The sequence below is a fragment of the Brachyhypopomus gauderio genome, chromosome 9, assembly GCF_052324685.1.
Source record: "Brachyhypopomus gauderio isolate BG-103 chromosome 9, BGAUD_0.2, whole genome shotgun sequence".
Lineage (NCBI taxonomy): Eukaryota > Metazoa > Chordata > Actinopteri > Gymnotiformes > Hypopomidae > Brachyhypopomus > Brachyhypopomus gauderio.
In genome coordinates this window covers 15,306,877-15,330,176 of record NC_135219.1, presented here as the reverse complement: position 1 = coordinate 15,330,176, position 23,300 = coordinate 15,306,877, and the positions used below count along the sequence as shown (strand labels likewise).

The 23,300-nt window shown below is 44.8% G+C and overlaps 1 protein-coding gene across 4 annotated transcripts in view; it reads left to right on the top strand.

Moving 5' to 3' along the window:
• The first annotated feature begins 7,632 nt into the window (after positions 1-7,632).
• Positions 7,633-23,300, top strand: part of pde4dip (phosphodiesterase 4D interacting protein) — a 62,249-nt gene continuing 46,581 nt past the window's right edge. Inside the window, exons 1-4 of one of the 4 annotated variants that reach the window (XM_077017522.1) lie at positions 7,718-7,812; positions 11,072-11,128; positions 15,447-15,499; positions 16,246-16,313. In XM_077017522.1, the coding sequence (XP_076873637.1) occupies positions 11,103-11,128; positions 15,447-15,499; positions 16,246-16,313 (147 nt within the window). In that variant the 5' untranslated portion in view covers positions 7,718-7,812; positions 11,072-11,102. Of the gene's footprint in view, positions 7,688-7,717; positions 7,813-10,651; positions 11,129-15,446; positions 15,500-16,245; positions 16,314-23,300 lie in introns of those variants that run through there. The other 3 variants (XM_077017523.1, XM_077017525.1, XM_077017524.1) reach the window with 3 other exon arrangements.

Sequence of the window (23,300 nt, the reverse complement as noted above, 5' to 3'; positions counted from 1 at the left end):
CCCCATCATAACCGCACTCTCTGTCTTGTCAGACTGCTGGCTGGGGCATTAAGGCCTAGAGATGATGGAAAATGTATTAATGAGAGCTCTTGGATCAGGGGTGGCTCAGGAAGGAAAAAAAAACCCTTGTTAAACTTTGCAGGCTTTGAGTGACACATCACCCAGCTGTTAGGAGTGTGTGGCTGGGGTGGACAACCACACACACACACACATACACACACACACACACACACACCCACCCACCCACCTAGCCCAGTGCCAATGCAGCATGAAAGTGCAAAATGTGACATGGAGAGCTGTTGAGTCCTGAGCACAACGACCCACCTTCTGTGTGTAGATTCATTGAGGGGTGTGTGGAGTACTGAACTCAACACACTGGCAATAAACACAGTGGGTGTGTGATGCTGAACTCAACAAACTGGAGATAAACGTGGTAAGGTTTGTGTTGTACTGAACTCAACACAGTGGAGATAAACACAGTGTGTGGTATGGAGCTCAAGACAGTGGAGGGCAACACAGTGACACGCGCAGAACACAGCGCTATATGCAACAGAAGAGCCACTGGAACTCAGATCATGCATCTCATCAACCTTGACATACCCAGTGTGAACAGGCCACGTGAGATGCTCTCAGAGGAGCGGCGTGGCTGTCTGGAGGGCTGGCGTGTCCTAGCAGGTTGTGGAGCTGTCGGTGAAGGCCGTCGGCAGCGCCGTGAGGGAGCCCAGCTCCGCCTCGGCTCTTTTTCCAACCGCTCTCCGTGTCTGGCTAGCAGGCTGTAATTACAAACGCTCTGCCATGTTCAAAGCTAGCCAATTACTGTGCGCTTAAACGTTTTGCCCGCACTCACTTGCTGGTTGGCATATTCGTCCCAGGATGAATTTGCATTTTCATTTCCTTGACCTCAAACGGACCGCCATGCAGGAGCCGACCAGAACGGCAATTATAGTGACAAACGTGACGTTGGCCCCAGTGGTCTGTGCTGTGTAATTAGCCCCAGGTTACCCAGTTCGAAAAGGCACATATATCCCCCCAAATGCCTCACTATTTAAAGTATCGGCTGTTAAAATGCTTTTATTTACAAGCGAAACAGTGAAGAAGTGGACAAGAGTTTTGGTTTCTATGGCTCAGAGCAAAACACATGTGAGTATCTTAGCCAGCGATGGTTTTCAGCTCCGAGTTCTGGAGCGAAGGCCAGAGAAGAAACACAGACCGAAACACGGATGCCAAATCGCTCTGGAGAACAACCCCCCCCCCCCCCCCCCAGCTTCCCTGTTCTCACTGCAGAATTAACTGTTCGGGAGGGCTGAGATGCCTGTGAATAACCATGGCGATAAGGGGTGTTTCCACGGCAGCCTTGGTGATGAGGACTTTTTGATGCAAGTTACAATGCTATTTTGTCTGAGTTAACAAATTATTTTACATTGTTTGCAGCACGAAAATATAATTTTATGGAATACTAGAAGCCTGTGTTCAGAGCTGAAGTATAAACGTTTATGTACAGAAGGTTTCATTCTGATCTGAAGCACTTCTGCCAAGAGGCTGGGTGATACAGCAAAAACGTGATATTGTGATACTTAAAGAGACACTAATGATGTGCAACAGACACATTATTTCATCTTTCAGGGCTGTAAAGGTATGGAAGTGCTTCGTTTTAAAGAGAAAGAAAAGTGATTTTAATGGCATAACAAGGACACCGAATTGTCATCGTAAACATCGAATTGTTTCTTGTTTACTATATGCAACTTTCTTTGTGCTTATGTTAATGTAACACAATTAGCTGTCACATAAGGCTGATCAGAGTATATATTTTTGTGAAATGTGCATTTTTAGAATTTCCATATCCTTAGATCAGCATATTGCAACATAAAATATCACAGTAAAGATGCATGGTATTGTCAAACTACCTGTACGCCCCCGTCGAAGGTATATGTGGAGAGCGTAGCACCATTCTGTGAAGTCCTGTCAGCGGTCTCACGTCGGTCAGGTCACCAAGACTGTGGTTACTCTGCATCAGTCCCGATGCCCCTCCTTCCAGCCAGGGCAAGATTGCGATCGTACGTTTACTAAACACAGCAAGGGTTCTCACGTGAGCACCATCTCTCAATACATAACACAGCACTAAAAAAAAGCTCTCAAACACGTGAACCTTGAAAAAGATCAAACGTAAAGTACCCCTTTAACCAGCTGACCCTGTTAACCAGACCTTACGCTTGTCACGCGTTTGCTGATATACTCAAGGAGCGTGGAGCGGGCCGCGCGGGCCTGACCTCGGTGGTTAAACGATCACTAATTTAAGCGGGATAACTTCCTGCTCTCATTATTCTTGTCAGCGTGGCAGGGGATGACGGAGGTCCCAGTGGCGCCGCCATGCTGGAGAGAAAACAGCGCCGCGACGGTGGCGCCCGTGCGAAACGCAAAGGTCAACATTCACAGCGCAGCGACGCTCCCTCAACGCCCGCAAAAACCGCGGGACAATACAAACGGGTCGGCCTGTGCCATTTCCTCTGAGAAAAGGCATGGCTCTAAAGGTTCTTCAGAAGATGCGAGATGTCTGAGTAAATATTAGTTTTGTTTGTCTCTGGAGGGTTTGCTCCAGAATTGCACCATAACTTCAACACTGGGAGTCTATGAGATGCACATAAAACGTAATATCAGGATGCTAGTGTTAGCGTGCCTGGAGAGCAACTCAGCAGTGAGCTGGGTCAGATTCGTTTTACACATGCAGTCTGTTCTTTTAACTTCACAAAGAGGAACTGATCTGGTCATTAATCTCAACTAAAGCGCTTATTCATCACAGCCCTCCCCCCAGGAGCCTGAGCTAATGTCTTAATGGTGAAGGCTTAGATCTATTTACCATTGTTATATCTACCGTCTCACTTTTTGGAAGTCTTTTTCTGTGTCCCTTACAGAGGCAGTTCTCAGTTTGTAAAAAGGTTTTGAGAAAGCTTTGTGGAAATGGGGGGTATGGGGGTATGGGGTGGGGGGGGGGGGGTAAGTTCTGAGATGGGGGGGGGTATGGGGGGGGGGGGTAAGTTCTGAGATGGGGGGTATGTTCTGAAATGAATATTATTGTCACATCTCGAGCCAGGTCAAATTCCACACCAAATGTGCAATTTGGAGATGATGGCGCCTGCCACAGAAAGTCTGCCTTTAATTTTGTACACACACACACATACAGAGAGAGAGAGTGAGAGAGAGAGAGAAAGAGAGAGAGAGAGAGAGAGAGAGAGAGAGAGAGAGAGAACAAGGATGCATTAAATCATGGGCACATGCCACACAAACACACACACACACACACATTTACAGAGAGAGAGAGAGAGAGAGAAAGAGAGAGAGAGAGAGAGAAATTAACACAGAGAGTGAGAGAAAGAGAGAGAAAGGGAGAGTGAAAGAGAACAAGGATACTTTAAATCATGGGCGCATGCCACACACACACACACACACACACACAACCACAGATACGCGAACACACACACTCTCTGTCTCTCTCTCTCTCTCAAATGGAACAAGCTAGCTATGCAGGAAGTAGACCAAAGAGTTTATTTTTCCTAATTATCCATTTAGTCTAAGTGGCAGGCTGTGATGAGATACATGCTGAATGAGAGTTATTTCTATTATCATTATTAAACAAAGGTGTTAAACTTAATACCTGATTAGCTGAGGTACAAAATATATTTCTCATGATAACCACTCTAGCTGTTTGGGTTCATTCTGACAATGGGATTGATTTTCTATTGCTGAAATGTATAATGTTATATCCATTATATGATGAAGTGGTCTTTAGAAGATTCACCCATTTTTCCTTGTCATATTTGTTTGGGTATTCACTCTCAGTATTCCTATGCCGAATACATAGGCAAAAAATATATTCAGCACATAATAGCATGTATACTATTAGTATTCGTTGTTTATAATTAGTTACTGCAGCTTGGCAATATACCTGAGTCATGTTCTTTTCTCAGTTACGGTGTCAGAATGTTATATTTTTTTATTTTGAAATGCAAGGAAACATATTAGTTACATTTGTTAGGAGAAGGGAGCGTGGAGCGTTCGTGTTGGGTGTGATTTGTCGTCGCGATTAGAGGACATTTTAACAACGGCGTTGTGGTGGCACGTGCGACTTATAGGGAGGCACAACAGTTAAATCCGGCTTTCATTAGTCTCGCGCTAATTTAGAACATGACTTTACCATACACAATTCCTACATGTGTCTATTGAAATTTTGGATTATTGATGAAAGCCTTATAATCTGTAATTCTTGTTACACTTGATAGATCTGACCTTTTGAAATTTTGTTATTATTTTGTGAACACCAGTTAATTAAATATGTATTTGTATAGTGCTTCTGATTGCTATTCCGGATAGGGTAATGTGTGTGATGCACGTTTCATTCTGCCAGTCGCGGCCTCGTTATATGAATATATACCCTTATATAAGATGCACTTATAGGAATTATATCGTTAAACTGGCAATAATGTACAAACAAGGGCCCCACGCGCTGCCGGCGCACTGCGAATATTTTATAAAAACCCTAATAACCCTCTGTTTGCGTTTAACGCAAAACATTCATCTTCCCTCTGGATTAATGACTTATTGTTCTGGTGTGTTTAAGTATATCGGTTTTTAAAAAGCACTGACATTTTGCTTTCAGGGGACGGCTTCAGTTTAGGCCTACCTCAAACAGCCCAGACCTCGCGCCCTGTTCTTATTCCAACCGTTCCGTCCTGAGATGTACGATTCTAATACCTGGAACGCGATCTTCACTTTGAGATGGATGTGAGAAAGGTTTTGAGGAACGAATCTTCGTTTTTTATTTTCGGAAACTAAAGAGGGGGAACTCCAGGAGTCGGGGACTGTGGGATCGTCTCACAACCTATGCTTATTTAAGTCAAGGTCTAGTCTCAGAGATGTCGTTTTCAGATAACATACGAATGTGTACACACACAGGTTTGGTTGACAATATTCTTTCAGCAGCAGGCACATTCCGAGCCTGTGTCAGACCTACATCTTGTCTGTCCACACTGTCCCTGTGGTAGCACTGAAAACAAATCAGACAGCGTGTATGATTATCTCGGCCATGCAGGCACAGGGTGGGCCGACGGGGGCCCTCCGGCATTCCAGGATCCCCCCAAACCTTTCAGACGTTTGAAATCTCTGAAAAATTAATCTCACCGCTTCATTCAAATTGAATAAATTGAATTGTGGGTTTATTTTGTTTATCTGTCATTTTCTGTGCAATAAAAATGTGAAATGAAATAAAAAATAAAGCCACGCCAGTGTGTGCCAAGTTAGAGCATGAACCTTAAACTTTATGTAGCGTCTTCAAACAAGAAGTGTGACGTCACGGACAGCTTTAAGGAGTAATACCTGCAGGTATTTTTATTACCTGCTGGAATTTCAACAGAATATAATATACAACCTTACATTTGTGCTATGTGGATCATTTTAATAGCACATTATAATGAGAATATGTTTTATGATTTCTGCGCGTAGGCAGTGCTCCAGTACATTGTCGTCCAGATGGGCCTTTCTTCGCGTGGGGATCAGTGGTTGCGCGTTCCAGGCCCCGGCCGGTCTGAAGGGAACCGGGAGGAATGCAATGCATTTCCCCTCTCGTGCGGCGGCCTTGTTCTCTTCGCTGCCAAGCCCCGATCTCCACAGCAGAACCAGGGGATCGATAATTGGCCAACAAAAGGGGGGACGGTTGCAAAGGGGGAGAGGGCGTGTAATATTAACACAGACACCGGAGAATAGCTGACGAATCACAGACTGTTATGACAACTTCAAACAAACCGGAGTTCTGTCGAAGGACGTGAGTGATGACTGGGGTGCGGGGGTGGGGTTGTGACATCTCTTTCCCTAAACTCCACTTAGTCTTTCACCGAGTAAAAAAATGTTTATTTACTATAAGTAGGTCGCCATTCACATGCTCGGGCTCATTTGCACACGCGCAAGCGCGCGCAAGCGCTGTCGCAAATTCGTGCGTCTTTCCGCAGCGTTCATATCTAAAAGAAGTCACACGTTCAGATCACAGTTCAATGGTTATGATGAAAATTAATACTAGTAATCTGACCATACAGCAGCTAAAAGTGAGACGGGAAAGGATTCTGCATCCAGCTGTTGTGCTGCCTAACATTGAACATTAGGGCATTGCTCAGTTTTGACCACTAGGTGGCCCACGAATACTCGCCGACAAAGAAACAGGCAACCTTTTCTGTAATAAGTGGAACTGGACGTCTCTGGATGGTCACGTGTTCTTTTACTACCCTGGGTGAACAGTTTATTTCTGTGTTGTTCCAAAACTACAGACAAATCTGTAGTGAGTAATGCACAGGCATTTCAGGTAGTAAAACTGTTTTTTTCACCCTTGACACTGAAGGTGTACTTCAAGGTCTGCATTTACCACAGCATCATTAATGAATATTATTTGTTATCGACTTTAGTATTCATTTGAAAACTAAAAACACATCTGCAGAGTGACAGACCATGACATCTTGGCAGAGACAAGGCAAGAACTGGACCTGTGGGGACCAGTGAGGGGTCAGTGGGGGGCCCAGAGAGCTCACCAGTTTTAGAATACAGCAGAGGCAATATGCAACGTTTTGCAATGACAGCACAAGACCTGAATTGCCAATGCATGTGGCAATTCAGGTCTTATTCAGGTCTTATTCATGTCTTATTCAGTTCTTATTCATGTCTTATTCAGGTCTTATTCAGGTCTTATTCATGTCTTATTCAACTCTTATTCAGCTCTATTAGTTTCTTACTGCCTTCGTTACTGCCGTCATCAACAACCTGCCTTCTTAATGAAATCCTGTGATTTCCTCAGATTCTACTGTAAAGTTTTGCCATAGTCATTATGCAGTGCTGTGCAAATTGGACGTTATTCACATGTGCTCACTGACACTCCCTTGCCCCGGGGTTGGGGAGATGGAGCTGTAATTTAATATTTAATCTGTACCTCATTGTTATGTTCCAGTTAGCCTATTTAGCTTAATCCCCCCCCCCACCCCACTGAAGTTCACAGTAATTTTTGCTCGCACATGACCAGTGGGAAGCTCCTTGTCACTTACCACGCAGTACTGTCCACTCCAGAGAGCACTTCACAGACTGTACATTCATATCGTACCGTGTCCTTAAGCTCTGTGTTAATGGTATGTACATAGCACGTAGTTACATATAGTTACATTACCACTAGTTACAGAGTTGCATGCAGTTACATTACTTTGTACCGCAACACGGTTGCATTATCTTCTTCTCGGTAACTACATGAAGTGACCAGTACAGAATAAACTACTTAACCTCTTAATAAAACCTTTTTCCTATGTTGTAGCCTATAGGAATTCCTGCTTAACAGGGTTGGATTACAGTCGTGCAAATAAGATTTAAAGTCCCTAAAATGCCTTGTTGTAATATTGAAATAGAAAAAACATACTGAAGAGGCCATTTAATCTTCGGTATTGTGTCAAGATTCCCGTTAAAGTTTACCGTCACTAGGCCTCCGCGGGAAATTCTTATGACGTGGGGAGATCTCGCGCAGCTGAGAGCGAGCGCATCTTATTACGCGTGCTATTTCAGGCTGCCTGCAAGTAGTATTGGATCGCCGTGGGGGGGGGGGGGGGGGAGTTGTGGGTGCTCTTCCAGGGACAATGATATGAGCATCCGTCATGTCGAAAGTATTCTTTCTGTAAGTTGTCAGAACACGATAGATTTTTTAGACTTTTGTGGTGCTTTCTCAAACACAGACGCGCACGCGAGCGGGCATATAGAAAATGCTATAACACGCGCACGGAGCTGAAGGAGCGTTCAAAGGTAAACCGAGGCCGACTCGCGTTTAGCAAACGCTTTAAATGAATTTTAATGAATTTTAATGAATTTGTCATGTAAGAGCATGTAAGTAAGGTGTGAATTAAGTGAGCATGGCTTCCCTTGTCGACTGTTTTCCACACCAGCTTATTTTGGCAGGCTGTTTCCAGCTGGAAAAGTGGTCAACTATTTTCTTTCCCTTTATGCCACTTTACAGCTTACCCCGAATCTATCGCAACGTAAAAAACCCCGTGGCCGTCGTAATAGCATGGCCGTGTTTTAACCTGGGTTGTTTCAACCGTAATGTTATATTATCAGTGTTATTTATTATCAGCACAGCTGAGGGCAGTGCTCAACTAGCCCAACGGAGGTGCCGGTTGTGGCCTACCGCCGTGTAAAAGTTTTAACTCATGTTGAAACCCTGTGTTTGTTCACAGCAAGTTGGTCGATGGTCGAATAGTGTTGGAATACCAGATAGATTTGCTGTGTTTATTTAGTTGATGTTTGTGGGTGCACTTTGATCGCTCCAGATCACTCAATCACACTGACTCACATGAGGAGAAACATACCTGGAAAATCAACCTAGCTCACAAACCACACCTTTACTCCAGTTGTACATCCAACCCTGTGACGAAATGGGCCTTGACACGCCTGAGCTCGCGCGCAGGTTGCTCTTTGTGACGTTTGGTTCCATCACCACATATTAGCTTTAGTTTGGGGTATTTTTTTTGTTTGTTTTTGTTTCGTTTCATTTTGTCAGTGTGTAAATCTCCTAACCCGCACACAATTGTACTTAAATTGTTGTTCTCATGAAATAGTATCTGCTTCCAATTCACTTCTGCAGACAGATGCAGGGTGCACACACATTGTACGAGTTAGGAAGCCTCATTAACAGATTGTAAAAATGTGACAGAGTTAATTAGGGAGTACATCTCCTCTCCCCCTGCGCAAAGTGAAGGACAGGTCCTGTTTCTAATCAGCCTGTCCGTCAGCCGCAAAGAGACGGTCTGGCTTTCATTCCACACACATGGCATCCCAGTGTTTAGTCACGTTCGCTTGGTCAGTCGTGCCAGAGCAGCACGCGCAGGCTGTGTTTGTGACGTACCGTTCCACCTGCATCCTGAAATGCAGAAGCAACAGTGCGTTTAGAAATCGCACGTGTGCGCCTCGCATTTTTCTGTTTTAGATTCATTTTCCATCTGTGTTATGGTTGTAACAGGCACAGATGATAATTAGCATAAATCTATTTTCAGCTACACCACATATAATGCTCCTTACTGTATGGTTAAGCACAGCCTGCTACAGATGACAGTTTTACCTGCTTTGGGACATAGTTTTGGCTCGAGGGCTTCTTGCAGAGAAACACCGCAGCTGTCTCTAGGCAGCTGTTCAAACACTGCAGCTGTAGACGGTGGATGTAGTCACCGTGGTAATTACAGGGTCGCAGTGGCTCCTGGATTGTGTCCACACCTGGACGCTGCCGCACTCTGTCCCCAATACATTCTAAACGTCACTTCTCCACAACTTTTCCCAAATCACCACACTTGTCTCTTTAACCCTTAGTCCCCAGATATTATTTCTGAACATTAATAGAAAAACCGTATGAATTCTGTCAGGCTACCCTTCTCATGGCTCTAGAGATTGTTCAATCTGGAGTACTGCTTGATTCTAGAGAACTCTTTTAATTTTGGAGTATTGCGTGTTTAGAGAATTGGGGTCACAGTTTTATTGTTCTACCATAGTGGAGACAGCTACTTAGAGGGAGAACTCAAAGTGTCCTCCCTCTCTGTGGAGATGAAGTGTGAGATTTCACAGTCCTGGTTCAGAAGAATGGCCCAGATACAGAATTAAAATGATACCGATAGCCATGGTTAGCATTAAATCACGTTACTCTCGTGTTTCTAAAGGTTGAGGACAGGCCAGACAGGCTTGTCGTTGTTCTGGTGGTTGTCTAACTTTGACATGCGAGGAGCTCTGAGTAGGTGAGGTATAAAGTGTTTTTCACTCCCTTCTGGAACTACTGCCTGGTGAAAATCTGCAGTGCAGTTAGAAGAACAAAAAATGAGCAGGTGTGTGTGTGTGTGTGTGTGTGTGTGTGTGTGTGTGTGTGTGTGTGTATGTGTGTGTATGTGTGTATGTGTGTGTGTGTGTGTGTGTGTGTGTATGTGTGTGTGTGTGTGTGTGTGTGTGTGTGTGTGTGTGTGTGTGTGTGTGTGTATTAGGGGCACACTGTGTATCATGTCTTGTGAAGCAGGCAGCACAGGTCAGACATATAACGTACTGTACCTAATGTGCAACATGACTCCTACCACATCAGTCAGTCTGTAAGTGCGTGTTTGTGCTGTTGTCTGAATAAGTAAAAAGGCAGTCACTTTGAAAATATACAGTTACTGGCATAAAATTATGGTTACAACATCCAAACCTCAACCACTCCCTTAAGTCAAATAATGGGAGTGTTTTGTTTATGATAAAATGTCTTCACTGTCCAAAATACTATAAAACTATAAACTATACTATAAAACTACAGTCTCCCCTACTACCATATTTAACGCTGGTTTACACAAAAAAGCATCTAGTTTGTGTTACAGGTCTCTTCATCTTTGCCTGATCTGAGCAGTATGTCTGTCTCCAGAAGTAGGAGATAGTCTGTTTAAATGTGGTGTATTGCATGCTCTGAACCTGTCTGAGCTTGTGTCATTTGCCGGGAGACACCACTCCTCCACCCATCCCCCCCCCCCCCCCCCCCTGCATTTACTGCTGGGGGCGAAACCTCATTCACAGCCAGAAGGATGTCTCTCCTGCTTGGGCAGGAAGGCCTTGTATGGGTTGTGCTGGTACTCACGGCAGGAGAATCCTATCTTTGAGCATGCTAGAACAGATTGGCCTTTCACAGAGAGCCAGACGCTCAGAGAGTGTGTGTTTTCACTGCGCCGTTGTTTACCTTGCGCCTGTGTGTGTAGTCCACGGATGTGTGTGTGTGTCGGAATAGCCTGTCCCATGCTGGCCTGACCGTGACCAGTGCTGGGTCCAACTTTGCCACGTCGGTTGACCGTCTCTACTGTGTCCTGTGACAAGAAAACACAGGCTATACTTGTAGGGTGTGTGTGTTTTTCTGCATTTGTATGGACTCCTGACTAGCCTGGTCTGTGGGAATTGGAACTAAAAAGTTTCTGCTGTAGGACTGGCCTGAGATCAGTCCAGAGACATTTTTTTTTTCATCCGAAGGAGCTCAACTGGATGTTCGTTCCTGTCTGATCTGTTTCAGCTGTCACACATGTGGTTTGGACACAGTGGAGATGAGTGGCTTTCTGTACCGAGGCAGGTAAGGCAACTACCATCAGCTACGGCATTCACTGACCCAGCACAGAGCTCTCTGAAGGAGGCTCAGGGACGCTTGGCCATTTCTGTTTGAGGCAGTGTTGTGCCTGTGTTCCTGGCCATTACGTACTGAGTAACAGAAATTCGTAAGTCTTTCGAGAGAGACTGCTGATTGAATGTGAGCACAGATGGCACTTTGTTGTAAGACATTGTAGAACTGTTGTGTTTAGTATTCCTAAGTGTCCATCCTAAACTATGAAATCATGACGTTGGTTACAGATTTGCAGTGTGAGATAACAGGATATTTGTGTGTGTTTTGCTGCCATAGGCAATCGTTTCCACAGCTTGGAAAGTTTATACTGCAAACAGTGCCACAGTCCATGATTTGCTATTAACAAAGTGTCATTTAAAAGAGTAGTGTTTAGCACATGGTGTATCACTGTAGGCATTTTCATGTGTGTGTGTGTGTGTGTGTGTGTGTGTTTGTGTGTATGTTTGAGTGAAATTTCACAGAGTGAAATTCTGATTAAAAAAAAAGTACCAGCAGGCCCCTCCCCCAGAGGCACCCTACAGGCTCACACCTGAGGGGGTGGGGCAGCACACACACTGAGACCACTCACAGTCTTTCTTATTGTCAGCTGTTGATGGTGGACCATCTGTTCCTTTGCTTTTCATCTCTCTGTAGAAGGAGGTCTCAGCAGGGCTGTAGATCTGCCCAAAGTGGTGGTCCTCTGGGGCAGAACTCCTCTGGCTGGGTTTATAATGCTGATTAGAACAGAGCTCATGGTAATTAGGCCTGCTGTAAGCTCCTTCATTTCTCCCTGTTTTGGCTCTGAGGTGAAAGTGCATGGCGTCGGTAGCCACACCTTTCACACCACCTGATAAGTGTTACCGTCTGAGGCCACCTGTGGGCTGATCTTTGTGGGCTGATCTTTTCTAGCTCATATATAATGATTTCACACTTTAAAATGTGAAGATGAGACATTTACTGAAGATGTCAGGAAGAGCACTGTTAACTGATATAGAAGATAATGTCTAACAGACATTACGTCTTACATTTCTTTTGTATGGTGTTTGCATTATAAAATTTTATATTTAATTGCTGATTATGTAAGTAATTTATCAAGACCATATTTTTATACTGATGACATAATTTACACGAGGATTTGTGAACTCCCCAGTGTTTCTAAAGTGTGCAGTGATGTGGTGATCAGTGCTGTGGTGATCAGTGGTGAGGATGAGTCATCGTGTAGAGATAAGACCTCTGCAGTTAAATGTAGGCAGCACACAAGACATGTGACATGTACCAATATGGCATCATTATGGCGGCTCGATATCACACCCGCTCCTCAGAATAAAACCATTATCCTCTGAACAGGCATCGCTGCATCCTGTCCTCATGCGTCTTTGTATGTGATCAGCTCCCCAGAGCTGCTGAGCAGCTGTGAGGACATTTTGTTTGTTAAGTATTGGAGACTTGAAGGAAATGGGTAAAAGTGAGCAGGCTTTTGTGTGGAGGCAAAGAACTACAGTAATGTTAGTACATGAGAATCCAGACGTCATCCGTTATGACATCATCCATTACGGCATCATCCATTATGACATCATCCATTATGACATCATCCATTATGATAGATTTTATACCAAGACAGCTGGGAATCTAATGCAATGTATGTTTTGTAAAAATTATATTATGCAAAGTCACAAAGTGTATCTCAAAGGCATTAAAGACACTAATATCTGAGGTCAATGAACTAAGTATGGTGTGCTGCTCCATCCATAGCCTTTAAAGCCCGTTAGATGGATTTACCTCATGCTCTCAGACATTACATAAATGCAGGATCCTTGTAACCCCAGTCTGAGCTGACATACACATGACATAAACTACCATGTGGAAGTAATATAAGTATCATAGCTCAAAGCAGAACAATTCATGATCAAAACACCTGGCTCTCAAAAAAGATCAAATGTACCAACTTTAAGTAAAAGATATTCATGAGACCTCTTTTCAGAGTCATTTTACATGCGTTAGAACATTTTTGATACATTGAGCATCAGAGCTGCTGCTTTAGTACCTGCCTCAGTGCCTGAATAAGAACACATACTTCCTTCAGCTCAGTGTCACAGCCACACAACTATACAGATACACTGCACAGATGTCACGTAAAATACTGGCAAATCTTGCCCGTGTGTGATGTGGATAATTGTGTGTGTGTGAAATTGTTGACAGAAAGCTCTACATATTCTGTACCTGCATGGTCTCATCTGTATCTGACATCTATATCCACCATTACGTTCCTGCAGAATCTTGTAGGCAGAACGTGGCTCTGATAGGCTTAATTGGCCTAGCAGGTCAAAGATTAAATCAAGATCAAGTTGGAACTGTGATACACAAGGTTAGCACACATGAGCGACATGGCTCCTCCATTCACACCAGTATACGCAGACGTCTTGGAGGTTCCGAGGAAAAGATGGTGGTGCCGATTTACAAATCCCTTCAACACCACTGCACACCTGGTCACACTGGCAATGTGAAGCACAACCCGTGTAACCAAGTGTGTTGGAGTAGGACTGGGTCAAGTGTCAGTATCTGCAGGGTGGTCAGTGTCTGCAGGGTGGTCAGTATCTGCAGGATGGTCAGTGTCTGCAGGGTGGTCAGTGTCTGCAGGATGGTCAGTATCTGCAGGATGGTCAGTGTCTGCAGGGTGGTCAGTATCTGCAGGGTGGTCAGTGTCTGCAGGGTGATCAGTATCTGCAGGATGGTCAGTGTCTGCAGGGTGGTGTTTTCTGGGTGGTGTTTCCATGTTCTATCTGTGTTTCCTCTCACAGTCAAAAAGCAATGTTAGATTATTTGGCTCTCCCCTCTAAATTGTCCAGGGGAATGTGTGTGTGTGTGTGTGTGTGTGTGTGTGTGTGTGTGTGTGTGTGTGTGTGTGTGTGTGTGTGTGTGTGTGTGTGTGTGTGTGTGTGTGTGTGTGTGTGTGTGTGTGTGTGTGTGTGTGTGTGTGTGTGTGTGTGTCTGGCAGTGCCTACCCTGATCCTGATACCATTGTGTGTTTGCATGCCCAGTGATGCCTAACATAATAAAGTTGTCTATGTGTGTTTGCATGTTCAGTACTGGATGGTGCTCTGTTCTGGGTGGTGTCCTCTCTCCCCTCCCTGTGTCTGTATGTCCAGTGGTGGGTGGTGCTCTGTTCTGGGTGGTGTCCTCTCTCCCCTCCCTGTGTCTGTATGTCCAGTGGTGGGTGGTGCTCTGTTCTGGGTGGTGTCCTCTCTCCCCTCCCTGTGTCTGTATGTCCAGTGGTGGGTGGTGCTCTGTCCTGGGTGGTGTCCTCTCTCCCCTTCCTGTGTCTGTATGTCCAGTGGTGGGTGGTGCTCTGTCCTGGGTGGTGTCCTCTCTCCCCTCCCTGTGTCTGTATGTCCAGTGGTGGGTGGTGCTCTGTCCTGGGTGGTGTCCTCTCTCCCCTCCCTGTGTCTGTATGTCCAGTGGTGGGTGGTGCTCTGTCCTGGGTGGTGTCCTCTCTCCCCTCCCTGTGTCTGTATGTCCAGTGGTGGGTGGTGCTCTGTCCTGGGTGGTGTCCTCTCTCCCCTCCCTGTGTCTGTATGTCCAGTGGTGGGTGGTGCTCTGTCCTGGGTGGTGTCCTCTCTCCCCTCCCTGTGTCTGTATGTCCAGTGGTGGGTGGTGCTCTGTTCTGGGTGGTGTCCTCTCTCCCCTCCCTGTGTCTGTATGTCCAGTGGTGGGTGGTGCTCTGTCCTGGGTGGTGTCCTCTCTCCCCTCTCTGTGTCTGTATGTCCAGTGGTGGGTGGTGCTCTGTCCTGGGTGGTGTCCTCTCTCCCCTCCCTGTGTCTGTATGTCCAGTGGTGGGTGGTGCTCTGTTCTGGGTGGTGTCCTCTCTCCCCTCCCTGTGTCTGTATGTCCAGTGGTGGGTGGTGCTCTGTCCTGGGTGGTGTCCTCTCTCCCCTCTCTGTGCTTGATTCAGTTCGCTGGCATTGAGAGTATGTTGTGTATGTTGTATAATTGGCTGCTGCTTCTCACTGGCATGTGATTGGATGTAAAAGCTGTGTGTGTTACTCACTGTTAACTGTAAATCAACCATGGGTTCCTCGAAAGATGCTATATAACTTAATTCATTCATGCCTTGGAGAATAACTGCAGAACGTATAATCAGCACTGCTAAAATGACTCTTCGTGAGTTCACTAAAACTGACTTTAGTTATGGGTGCGTCTGTATATTTTAAAGAGACAATTAGATTGAACTGTTGCTTTCACTCTGAGGAAAGTTACACATGTGTGATATGTGCCTGGCTGTGTGATGTTTCAGACACTGCACTGGGAACGGAGAGACCATCTCTAAGAGCAGGACCCCCGTGAACAGTGAGTACCCAGCTCCACTGGTCGTGTGTCGTCACAGACGTCCCTGTTGTCAGTGAGTCCCCATCTCCAGCACAGATAGGGGCTAGTGCACACGATAGTGCCAACCCCTCACATGCAAGAAGTTAAACTAGTCATAGTGTTTCATCCTGACTCTCTCTCTCTCTCTCTCTCTCTCTCCCTCTCTCTCTCTCTCTCTCTCTCCCTCTCCCTCCCTCTCTCCCTCTCTCTCCCTCTCTCTCTCTCTCTCTCTCTCTCTTCCTCCCTCTCTCTCTCTCTCTCTCTCCCTCGTTATGCCACTTTTGTACTTTTGCTAATAAAAAACATGATGGTTATGGTTCTGTAAACATCCCTAATATGAAAATTCCACCAAACCCCCCATTTATGTTGGAGACCCTCTCGAGCGTGTTCAGCAGTATTGGGTGGTGTTGGGTGGTGTTTCTTCACTACACACCAGCAGCCAGGCTCACATCCAGCGCACATCACTGGCACATATTAAATCAGAGGCCCTTAAGCTCTAATGAGGCCCCTGCAAGCACTTTTGGAAGAGCAATAAGGAGTGGGGACTCTGCCCGTACTGCTGTGATTAAAGCCCTCAGGGTGTGACCCAACACAGCACTGTGGGCCTGGAAGGGCTTCCTGACACTTTTCCTGGTAGCTGTTTAAAAGACTTATTTTTTTAAATGAAAAAGTTAGACTCTATTTAGCTATACACCCTCCCCTTTTTTAAGTCTTCTGATGTCCTCCAGGTTTGTCCTGTGGTGAGACGGAGACGGGTCCCCTCGTGCAGCCACGACGTCTGCGGGAGTTTGAACAGGTGGGTCAATGGTCCATTTTTGTCTGCCTGTCCAGACGTTCCCCAGCAGCCTGGGAAAAGCTCAGTCTCCACTCCCAAACGGGGCTTTGGTGTCTGCGTTTGCCTGTGTGTGGAGACAGAGCTCTGACGTTAGACAGTGTGTCCCACCAGTTCCCACACACTTGTGTCCCCTCACAACCGTTCAACACAGCGACCACCACAACAACAAACACCGTCACAGACTTGCAGTGACTTGACGTTGTGTGCAGTCATTTTGCTTCTACACTGTGAAAAGCACCAGTGTTGGCATGTCTCCTCCACGGTGAGGAACGGTGAGGAACGGCGAGGAACGTCTTTGGTCATAGCAACCGTTGGGCCTGCTCGGTCACAGCTACCTTTGCAGCTACGCCGTACGGGACTCTCATGAAACTCATGAACAAAGAGACAAAACGTGCATCTGGGTCCAATCTGCATGAACAATGCATTCTGGGAAGGCATCCAGCCTGTTGTGGGTCTGATATAACTTCAGTGTTGCTCCCTTCAATTACCACAGGCCTTGGTGATAGACTGCGTGCCTTCTGTTGGGTTGGGTTTGGTGGTTTTTTTGGGGGGGGGGGGGGGGGTGGTTTGAGGTGGGGGCTAGAGGGGGTATGATTTACTTTTCTTCGCAGAGCTTTCACGACATAGACGGGCAGAAATCTAGACAGCGTTGCTTAATCGTGCTACTAGGGAACACATCAGAGCCATTCCCATCTATCCTGAGTTTGTGCGTTTGATTATAACAAAGTATGTTTTTCATTTCCCCCACTAGGCATTTCCATTATTGTCAGAGGGACTGAGATTTTCCCGTTTCACCATTTTCACCATCAAAAATATTTGTTACACGTTTTTGCTCACTTGTGCCCTAAAGATCCCTTTGTGTGTTTGATTGACAGCTTTTTTCACAGCTACTAAATATGCTCTGTGTGCATGTGCATGTGTGTGTGTGTGTGTGTGTGTGTGTATGTCTGTGTGTGTTTACTTGTGTATATCTAACTTGCCATAAATGTACAAAGTGATTTCGTCTTGCTGCTTGACTGAGTGGAATTTTGATTTAGGTTGAACCAGTGTGGCAGATTCAGTCTGTAGCAGGCAGAGTACTGACCTGCCAGTTTAAAGAGCCCCTCTTTCCCCTGTTAGCTCAAAATGAAACACAAACTTGCCAAAATACCATTTGTAACTGTCAAACAACTCTGTGCTATGTGATTGGGATGTAGAGGGAAAAAAAAACAAAAATCAAAACATGCTTTTCTCAAATAGCACTTATTACTATGTCTGAAAAATTGAAGACATATGGCTGCCTATGAAAGTGCTTTTGAACTGACCTCAAAAACTCTTAAACTGATATAAGGAGAAGGTTTGCATATAATTTGAACTATTAAAACCTTAGGACAAATTACAGTTACTAATCTGTTATTTTGCCCTCATTACAAAGGTTTGGCAGGAGGTGTAACTTTTTGACAGGCTCTGTCAAGACCAGATCATGGCTCTTTTGTGGGCTATGAGTGTTTCAACAGTGAGACATCAAAATCGCAGATGCTTTTGGCTAGCGACAGAAAGTGTAAAATTACTCAATCTGACTGAACTGCCAGAGTTTTCCTTCTTTGTTTATCTCTCTCTGTTTATCTCTCTATCTCTTTTTCTCATGTTGCATGTTGTTCACATATAAAATATTTAATGTGCTGTATGTGCTTTTCAACAGTACTAGCCTTCACAAAAACAGAAAAAAATAGTGGCTGAGTGGCTAATTAACAACCACCGTGGTAGTTTATGAAGATGGACTCCGCTGAGCGAGTTTGTGTCCGGGACGATAGCTGCTGTCTCATGCTGGAGTTGGGCTCAGACATGGCTGGGTGTGGGGGGGCTGCGTGGGGGCTCTCCTGCTGGGCCGGGCTGCAGCGCTGCTTGGTACTGTGGATCCCCCACATCCGGACCCCCCTACCGGCTCAGCCAGGGAGCGGGCGTAACGGCTAACATGTGGCCCAGAATTCGTGTACATGTGGTAGTTCTTCTCTGCACCTCAGCTTTCCTCCTCTCTCTTTCTTTCTCTTTTGCGTCCCACAAATTCCCTCGGATTGCCGGGTTATTATTTTCTGACGTGGGAGTGACACCTGATACGGTTGGTCTCGGCCGCTTTCATTTCCAGTATGGTGGCTGAAAGGGGGTGGGGGGGGGGGTGGTAGGGGGCAGGGCAGTTCATCCAGCGCAGGGCCAGCCAGGCACAGGCAGTGCCAGCTGTGGCTGGAGGGGGTATCTGTTATAGGAGAGACACAGCTCAGATTCTGAAGACCAGGAATCATGCATACTTGCGCCACCTACTGGTGGAAACACATAGTAGCTAAGCTGTCCCACTGCTCAGGTTAACCCAAAGCTCCTCTTTTGACTTTCTTCCGTCATACAGACAGAGAGAGATAGACAGAGATAGATAGATAGGTAAATAGAGAGAGAGAGAGAGAGAGAGAGAGAGAGAGAGAGAGTAGAACCAGACTTCGTAATTGAAACCAGAGCCCCATAGTAAATCTGTGGCCTTCATCAAAGGGTCAAAGCCTCATGCTGAGTAAATTATGGAGACAGTCATGCTTGATAATGATAACGTAGTGTTTGGAGCTAATCTGCAGCATGGAGATGCAGTGTGGAGCGGTTCTGTTATTGACGAGGACGTTCCTGCATTTGTGCCCCCGCGTCTTTCCCCCCCCACAACGTGGGAAAGATCACCCGGAGGATCTCCGTCTCTGTCTCATCCGGAGGATCTCCGTCTCTGTCTCACCCGGAGGATCTCCGTCTCTGTCTCACCCGGAGGATCTCCGTCTCTGTCTCACCCGGAGGATCTCCGTCTCTGTCTCCGCTGGTGAGCACATAGACTGGGCAGGACCACAGAGACTGTGCGAGATGCCTTACAGAGAGAAATGTGGGAGAATTCCAGAAACACTTCAACTTGGTCTTTTAGAATTGCTTCTGCTGGCTTCTGCTGGCTTCTGCTATTAAGTTCTCAGATTAATTTCAGATTGAATTCAAACTAACATATCTGAGACATTAATCTGAGAAGTCTCAGAGTAAAAAACATCAGACAGAACCTTTGACTTTGATATTTGAGTTCTAGATTATATGATTATGGGAGATTTTGTGATTATGTGTCATTGCTAGTTGTGTAGAGATATGGCTGGTGGGAGATTATCTTTTAATTTTTGGTTCTGACATGCTTGATGAATGTATAAGGCATGACATTCCACTTGGAGATCTGCTGTTCTCCAGCAGAATGTGTGTGTGTGTATGTGTGTGTATGCATGTGAATTTCAACATTGTATATTATTCCCTCAGGTTGTATGGAAACAGTTATAAACAGCAATGCACTGAGTGATTTTTTATGAATGGCTTCATCACTCCAGTCTAATGCTGCAGTGACTGTACAGCAGAGTTCAGATGTTAGCTCAGGTCAGAGGATCTCCACACTACATGCTCTGTTAATCATACTGTTCATTGCCTCACATCCAAAGTGGGATAATGATGACGGAACATTTCAGATTTGCAGAATTAACGAGACCTCAGATGTCAGATCAACTGCAGGATCAAAATATAGCCTCAAAAATTGTGTGATGATTGTTTAGAAGGTAAGAGGTAAAATCAACAGGTTAGTGGAGAGTATGTTGCTGTGACAACCCCCTTCAGTTTTGATTGGATGTTTGCATCTTATCATTCTTCTCCTGATTGGCTGTTTGGTTTCTCTTCCTCAGTCTCATTATAAAACTGTGGGATGTCTTTACCATGAGGGATGATATACTAGCTTAGAGCTGAAAACCTTTAGCTTGTGTTGATTTAGAAAGTGTTTGGTGTGAGGGAGTAATCTGGGGTGAGAGTGTAGTCTCTTTAGTGTGAGGATGTAATCTATTTGGTATGAGGGTGTCATCTGTTTGCGAGGAGTATGTAACCTCTTTAGTACTAGGATGTAATCTGTTTGGGAAGAGGGTGTAATCTGGGGTTTCTTCAGTAGCCCTTCAGCTGCTTTATGTTATGACATGAGAGTACAAATTCCAGTGTATATAGGCTATTGGTGATTAATGCTGCACTGTTTTAAATGACCTAAGATGGACTTCTTTAGTGAGAATCGTTGTTTGTTCTGTTGTTGACTACATGATAACAATTTTGAAAAAGAGAGGCCTCCTTCTTCTCCCCTAAAAGCATTTCTGTTTCAGCAACATTTTAATTTAGTGTTCTTTCCTTTCCCCTGGAATGCGGACAGTGTTTGTGGAAAAGGTCTCCTGTCCCCAGATTGCGTTTCTTGTGGTGCGCAGATAATGATACTAATGATGCTGATTTGACAGAGACGCTTTTCCCCTTTCAAACGAGGCAGTAATCCGATTTGGAAAACATACCTTATGTCTAGTTTAACGACTACACTCCAGTACCTCAGTACTGTGAAAGCGCTCTGACTCCATAATAAACAAAAGAATTGAACCATCAAACCCCTTGTTAAACGGCTTAAGCCTGGCCCGTATTATAGTACAGTGGGGGGAAAGAGTCCAATTATGTGTTATGTCAGGTACCGTAGGCCTGCCGCTCACACACAGCAGGCTACGGGAGTCTCCATACACTGGCTAACAGTGTTTGTAAATACCACTGCAATTATCGGTAATGCGTCGCTAATAGAAACCAGACGAACGCTTATTTAATTTGTCAGGCAGGGTAAGAGCAGGCAGAGTGATGACCCTTCTGTGCCAGGGAGGCTCCTACGTGTGCAAGTGTTACTAAGCGCGTGTGCGTTGATCTTGTTGGGATTATATTAAACCATAATCGAGCATTTAGGCAATCAGGAAAGGCCTGTGGGTCCATGCACTTTGGCTGATCACATTTCTCCGAGACAGATTTTCCAAAACTCCAGATTGCAGGAAGGCACATTTCTGGGTCACAGTAAATCATAACAAGGTTTTTTTTTGTCTCAGGCACATTATAAGCTATGGTATAACATTTTATTTTCGTAATTCCCAGCCTATTTAATTCTAATATGTATTTTTAAGTCTTAAATATTTAAGTCGCTTTGGATAAAAGTCTCTGCCAGACGTTTTGAATGTTCATATGCAGCACGGTTTATTACATACAGTAATTTCCTGAAGCTGTGATGCTGATCTGAGTTTTGTTTGCATTAAATATTTAAGATAACAAAGATTAGTATGATAATAAAGGAATTAATTAGCATATGTAAAGCATATTTTACTGTTACCTTTAACTTACCCTAATCACATTAGACAATTAGACTCTATTATACTGATCTGAAATATCTTCCTCTTTTTAATTTTTCACAAATATCTTACTGATCTCAGGATATAATGAACTTTATTATCATCCAATGTATTCTATATTTTCTGTAACACACTTTGAGAACAGGGCTGAAGAAAGTGCTGTACAAAATAAGGTCTATTAGAAGTGAGCTCTCTTAGACGCTTTGGAAATGAAGCCGTGCCAATGTTATTGTAAAGTTCATGTTGAACACTGTCATATAATCATTAATCCTAGAAGCTCGGGAGATTTAGAAGTCAACTCTGGAAGCTATAAAGTGATATTGACTTTATGTGTGTTCAAAGCAGAGATGTTAAAAAGTCGCAAAATACAAGTCCAAGTCAAGTGACGAGTCTTTAGGCTGGAGTCCAAGTCAAGTGACGAGTCTTTAGGCTGGAGTCCAAGTCAAGTGACGAGTCTTTAGGCTAGAGTCCAAGTCAAGTGACGAGTCTTTAGGCTGGAGTCCAAGTCAAGTGACGAGTCTTTCTTTAGGCTGGAGTCCAAGTCAAGTGACTAGTCTTTCTTTAGGCTGGAGTCCAAGTCAAGTGACTAGTCTTTCTTTAGGCTGGAGTCCAAGTCAAGTGACTAGTCTTTCTTTAGGCTGGAGTCCAAGTCAAGTGATGAGTCTTTCTTTAGGCTGGAGTCCAAGTCAAGTCACAAGCCTTTAAGTTGGAGTCCAAGTCAAGTCACGAGTCTAGGCTGGAGTCCAAGTCATGTGTCAATACCAGTATAAGCTTAAAAACAGGAGATGGAAAATAACTTCATGTTACAACATTAAAACAATTAAAACAAGTCGTGTCACCGCTTGTCTCGGTGTAAAATAATATAACTGTGGTGGTTAAATTGGGGGGATCTTTTCTCGAGATACTAGCATCAAAGTAATCAAAAATCATTACGGAGAAGTTTTCTCATAAAGTGAAATTAATCTTGGACTTTAATTTAGACACAACATTCCTGGAAAACAATAATCGTACAGTGAACTTAAAATGTCGATAGTTAACGTTTTGTGTTAACTACCACTGTCTTAGTTAAAATGACAGTTTTAAGAGTTTTGTGCTAACTTCCACTGTCTTAGTTAATGTTTACAGTGTCCATTTTTCCCCTCTCAGAGTGACACCTTACTATCAGTCCAGTCTCACCAGCACCCCATCTGGGCAAATGTTGCCATGTTTGTCTTTTGGGCTTCATTTCCAGATGTGTTATTCTGTCAACCTTTAATGAGTAAACACTGCCTTTGTTTCAAGTCCCTGATCATTTTGTTTGTCTTTCTACTGGAGCAAAGGAGAGAGTCCAGAAGTGTGTCAGAGAGGACAGAGAGAGAGGGACAGAGAGAGGGACAGAGAGAGGGACAGAGAGGCCGAGAGAGAAGGAGGCTGTCGGACAGATACTGTTACGCTGCTGGGAGAGTAGGTGGCGGTTGGCAGTGGTTTTGGTGCTGGATGAATCTGATCCAATAATTTAGAGCCACCATAAACATGGTGAGTTAGCGGCAGCCAGGGGCGTCTGAAGGGCTCTTGAAGTGCTCTTGAAAAGCCAGTGCTGCACTTGGTCTCTGCCAAAGAGAATTTAGTCTGTAACCTGAAATGGCTGAGCAGAGGAGGTTCTGCATGTCTGTTCAGGGTTCAGTCTGGGAAATGTGTGTGTGAAAGTGAGGGAAACGGGGACACACACTTCTTGATGTAATATAAATAAGTTTAG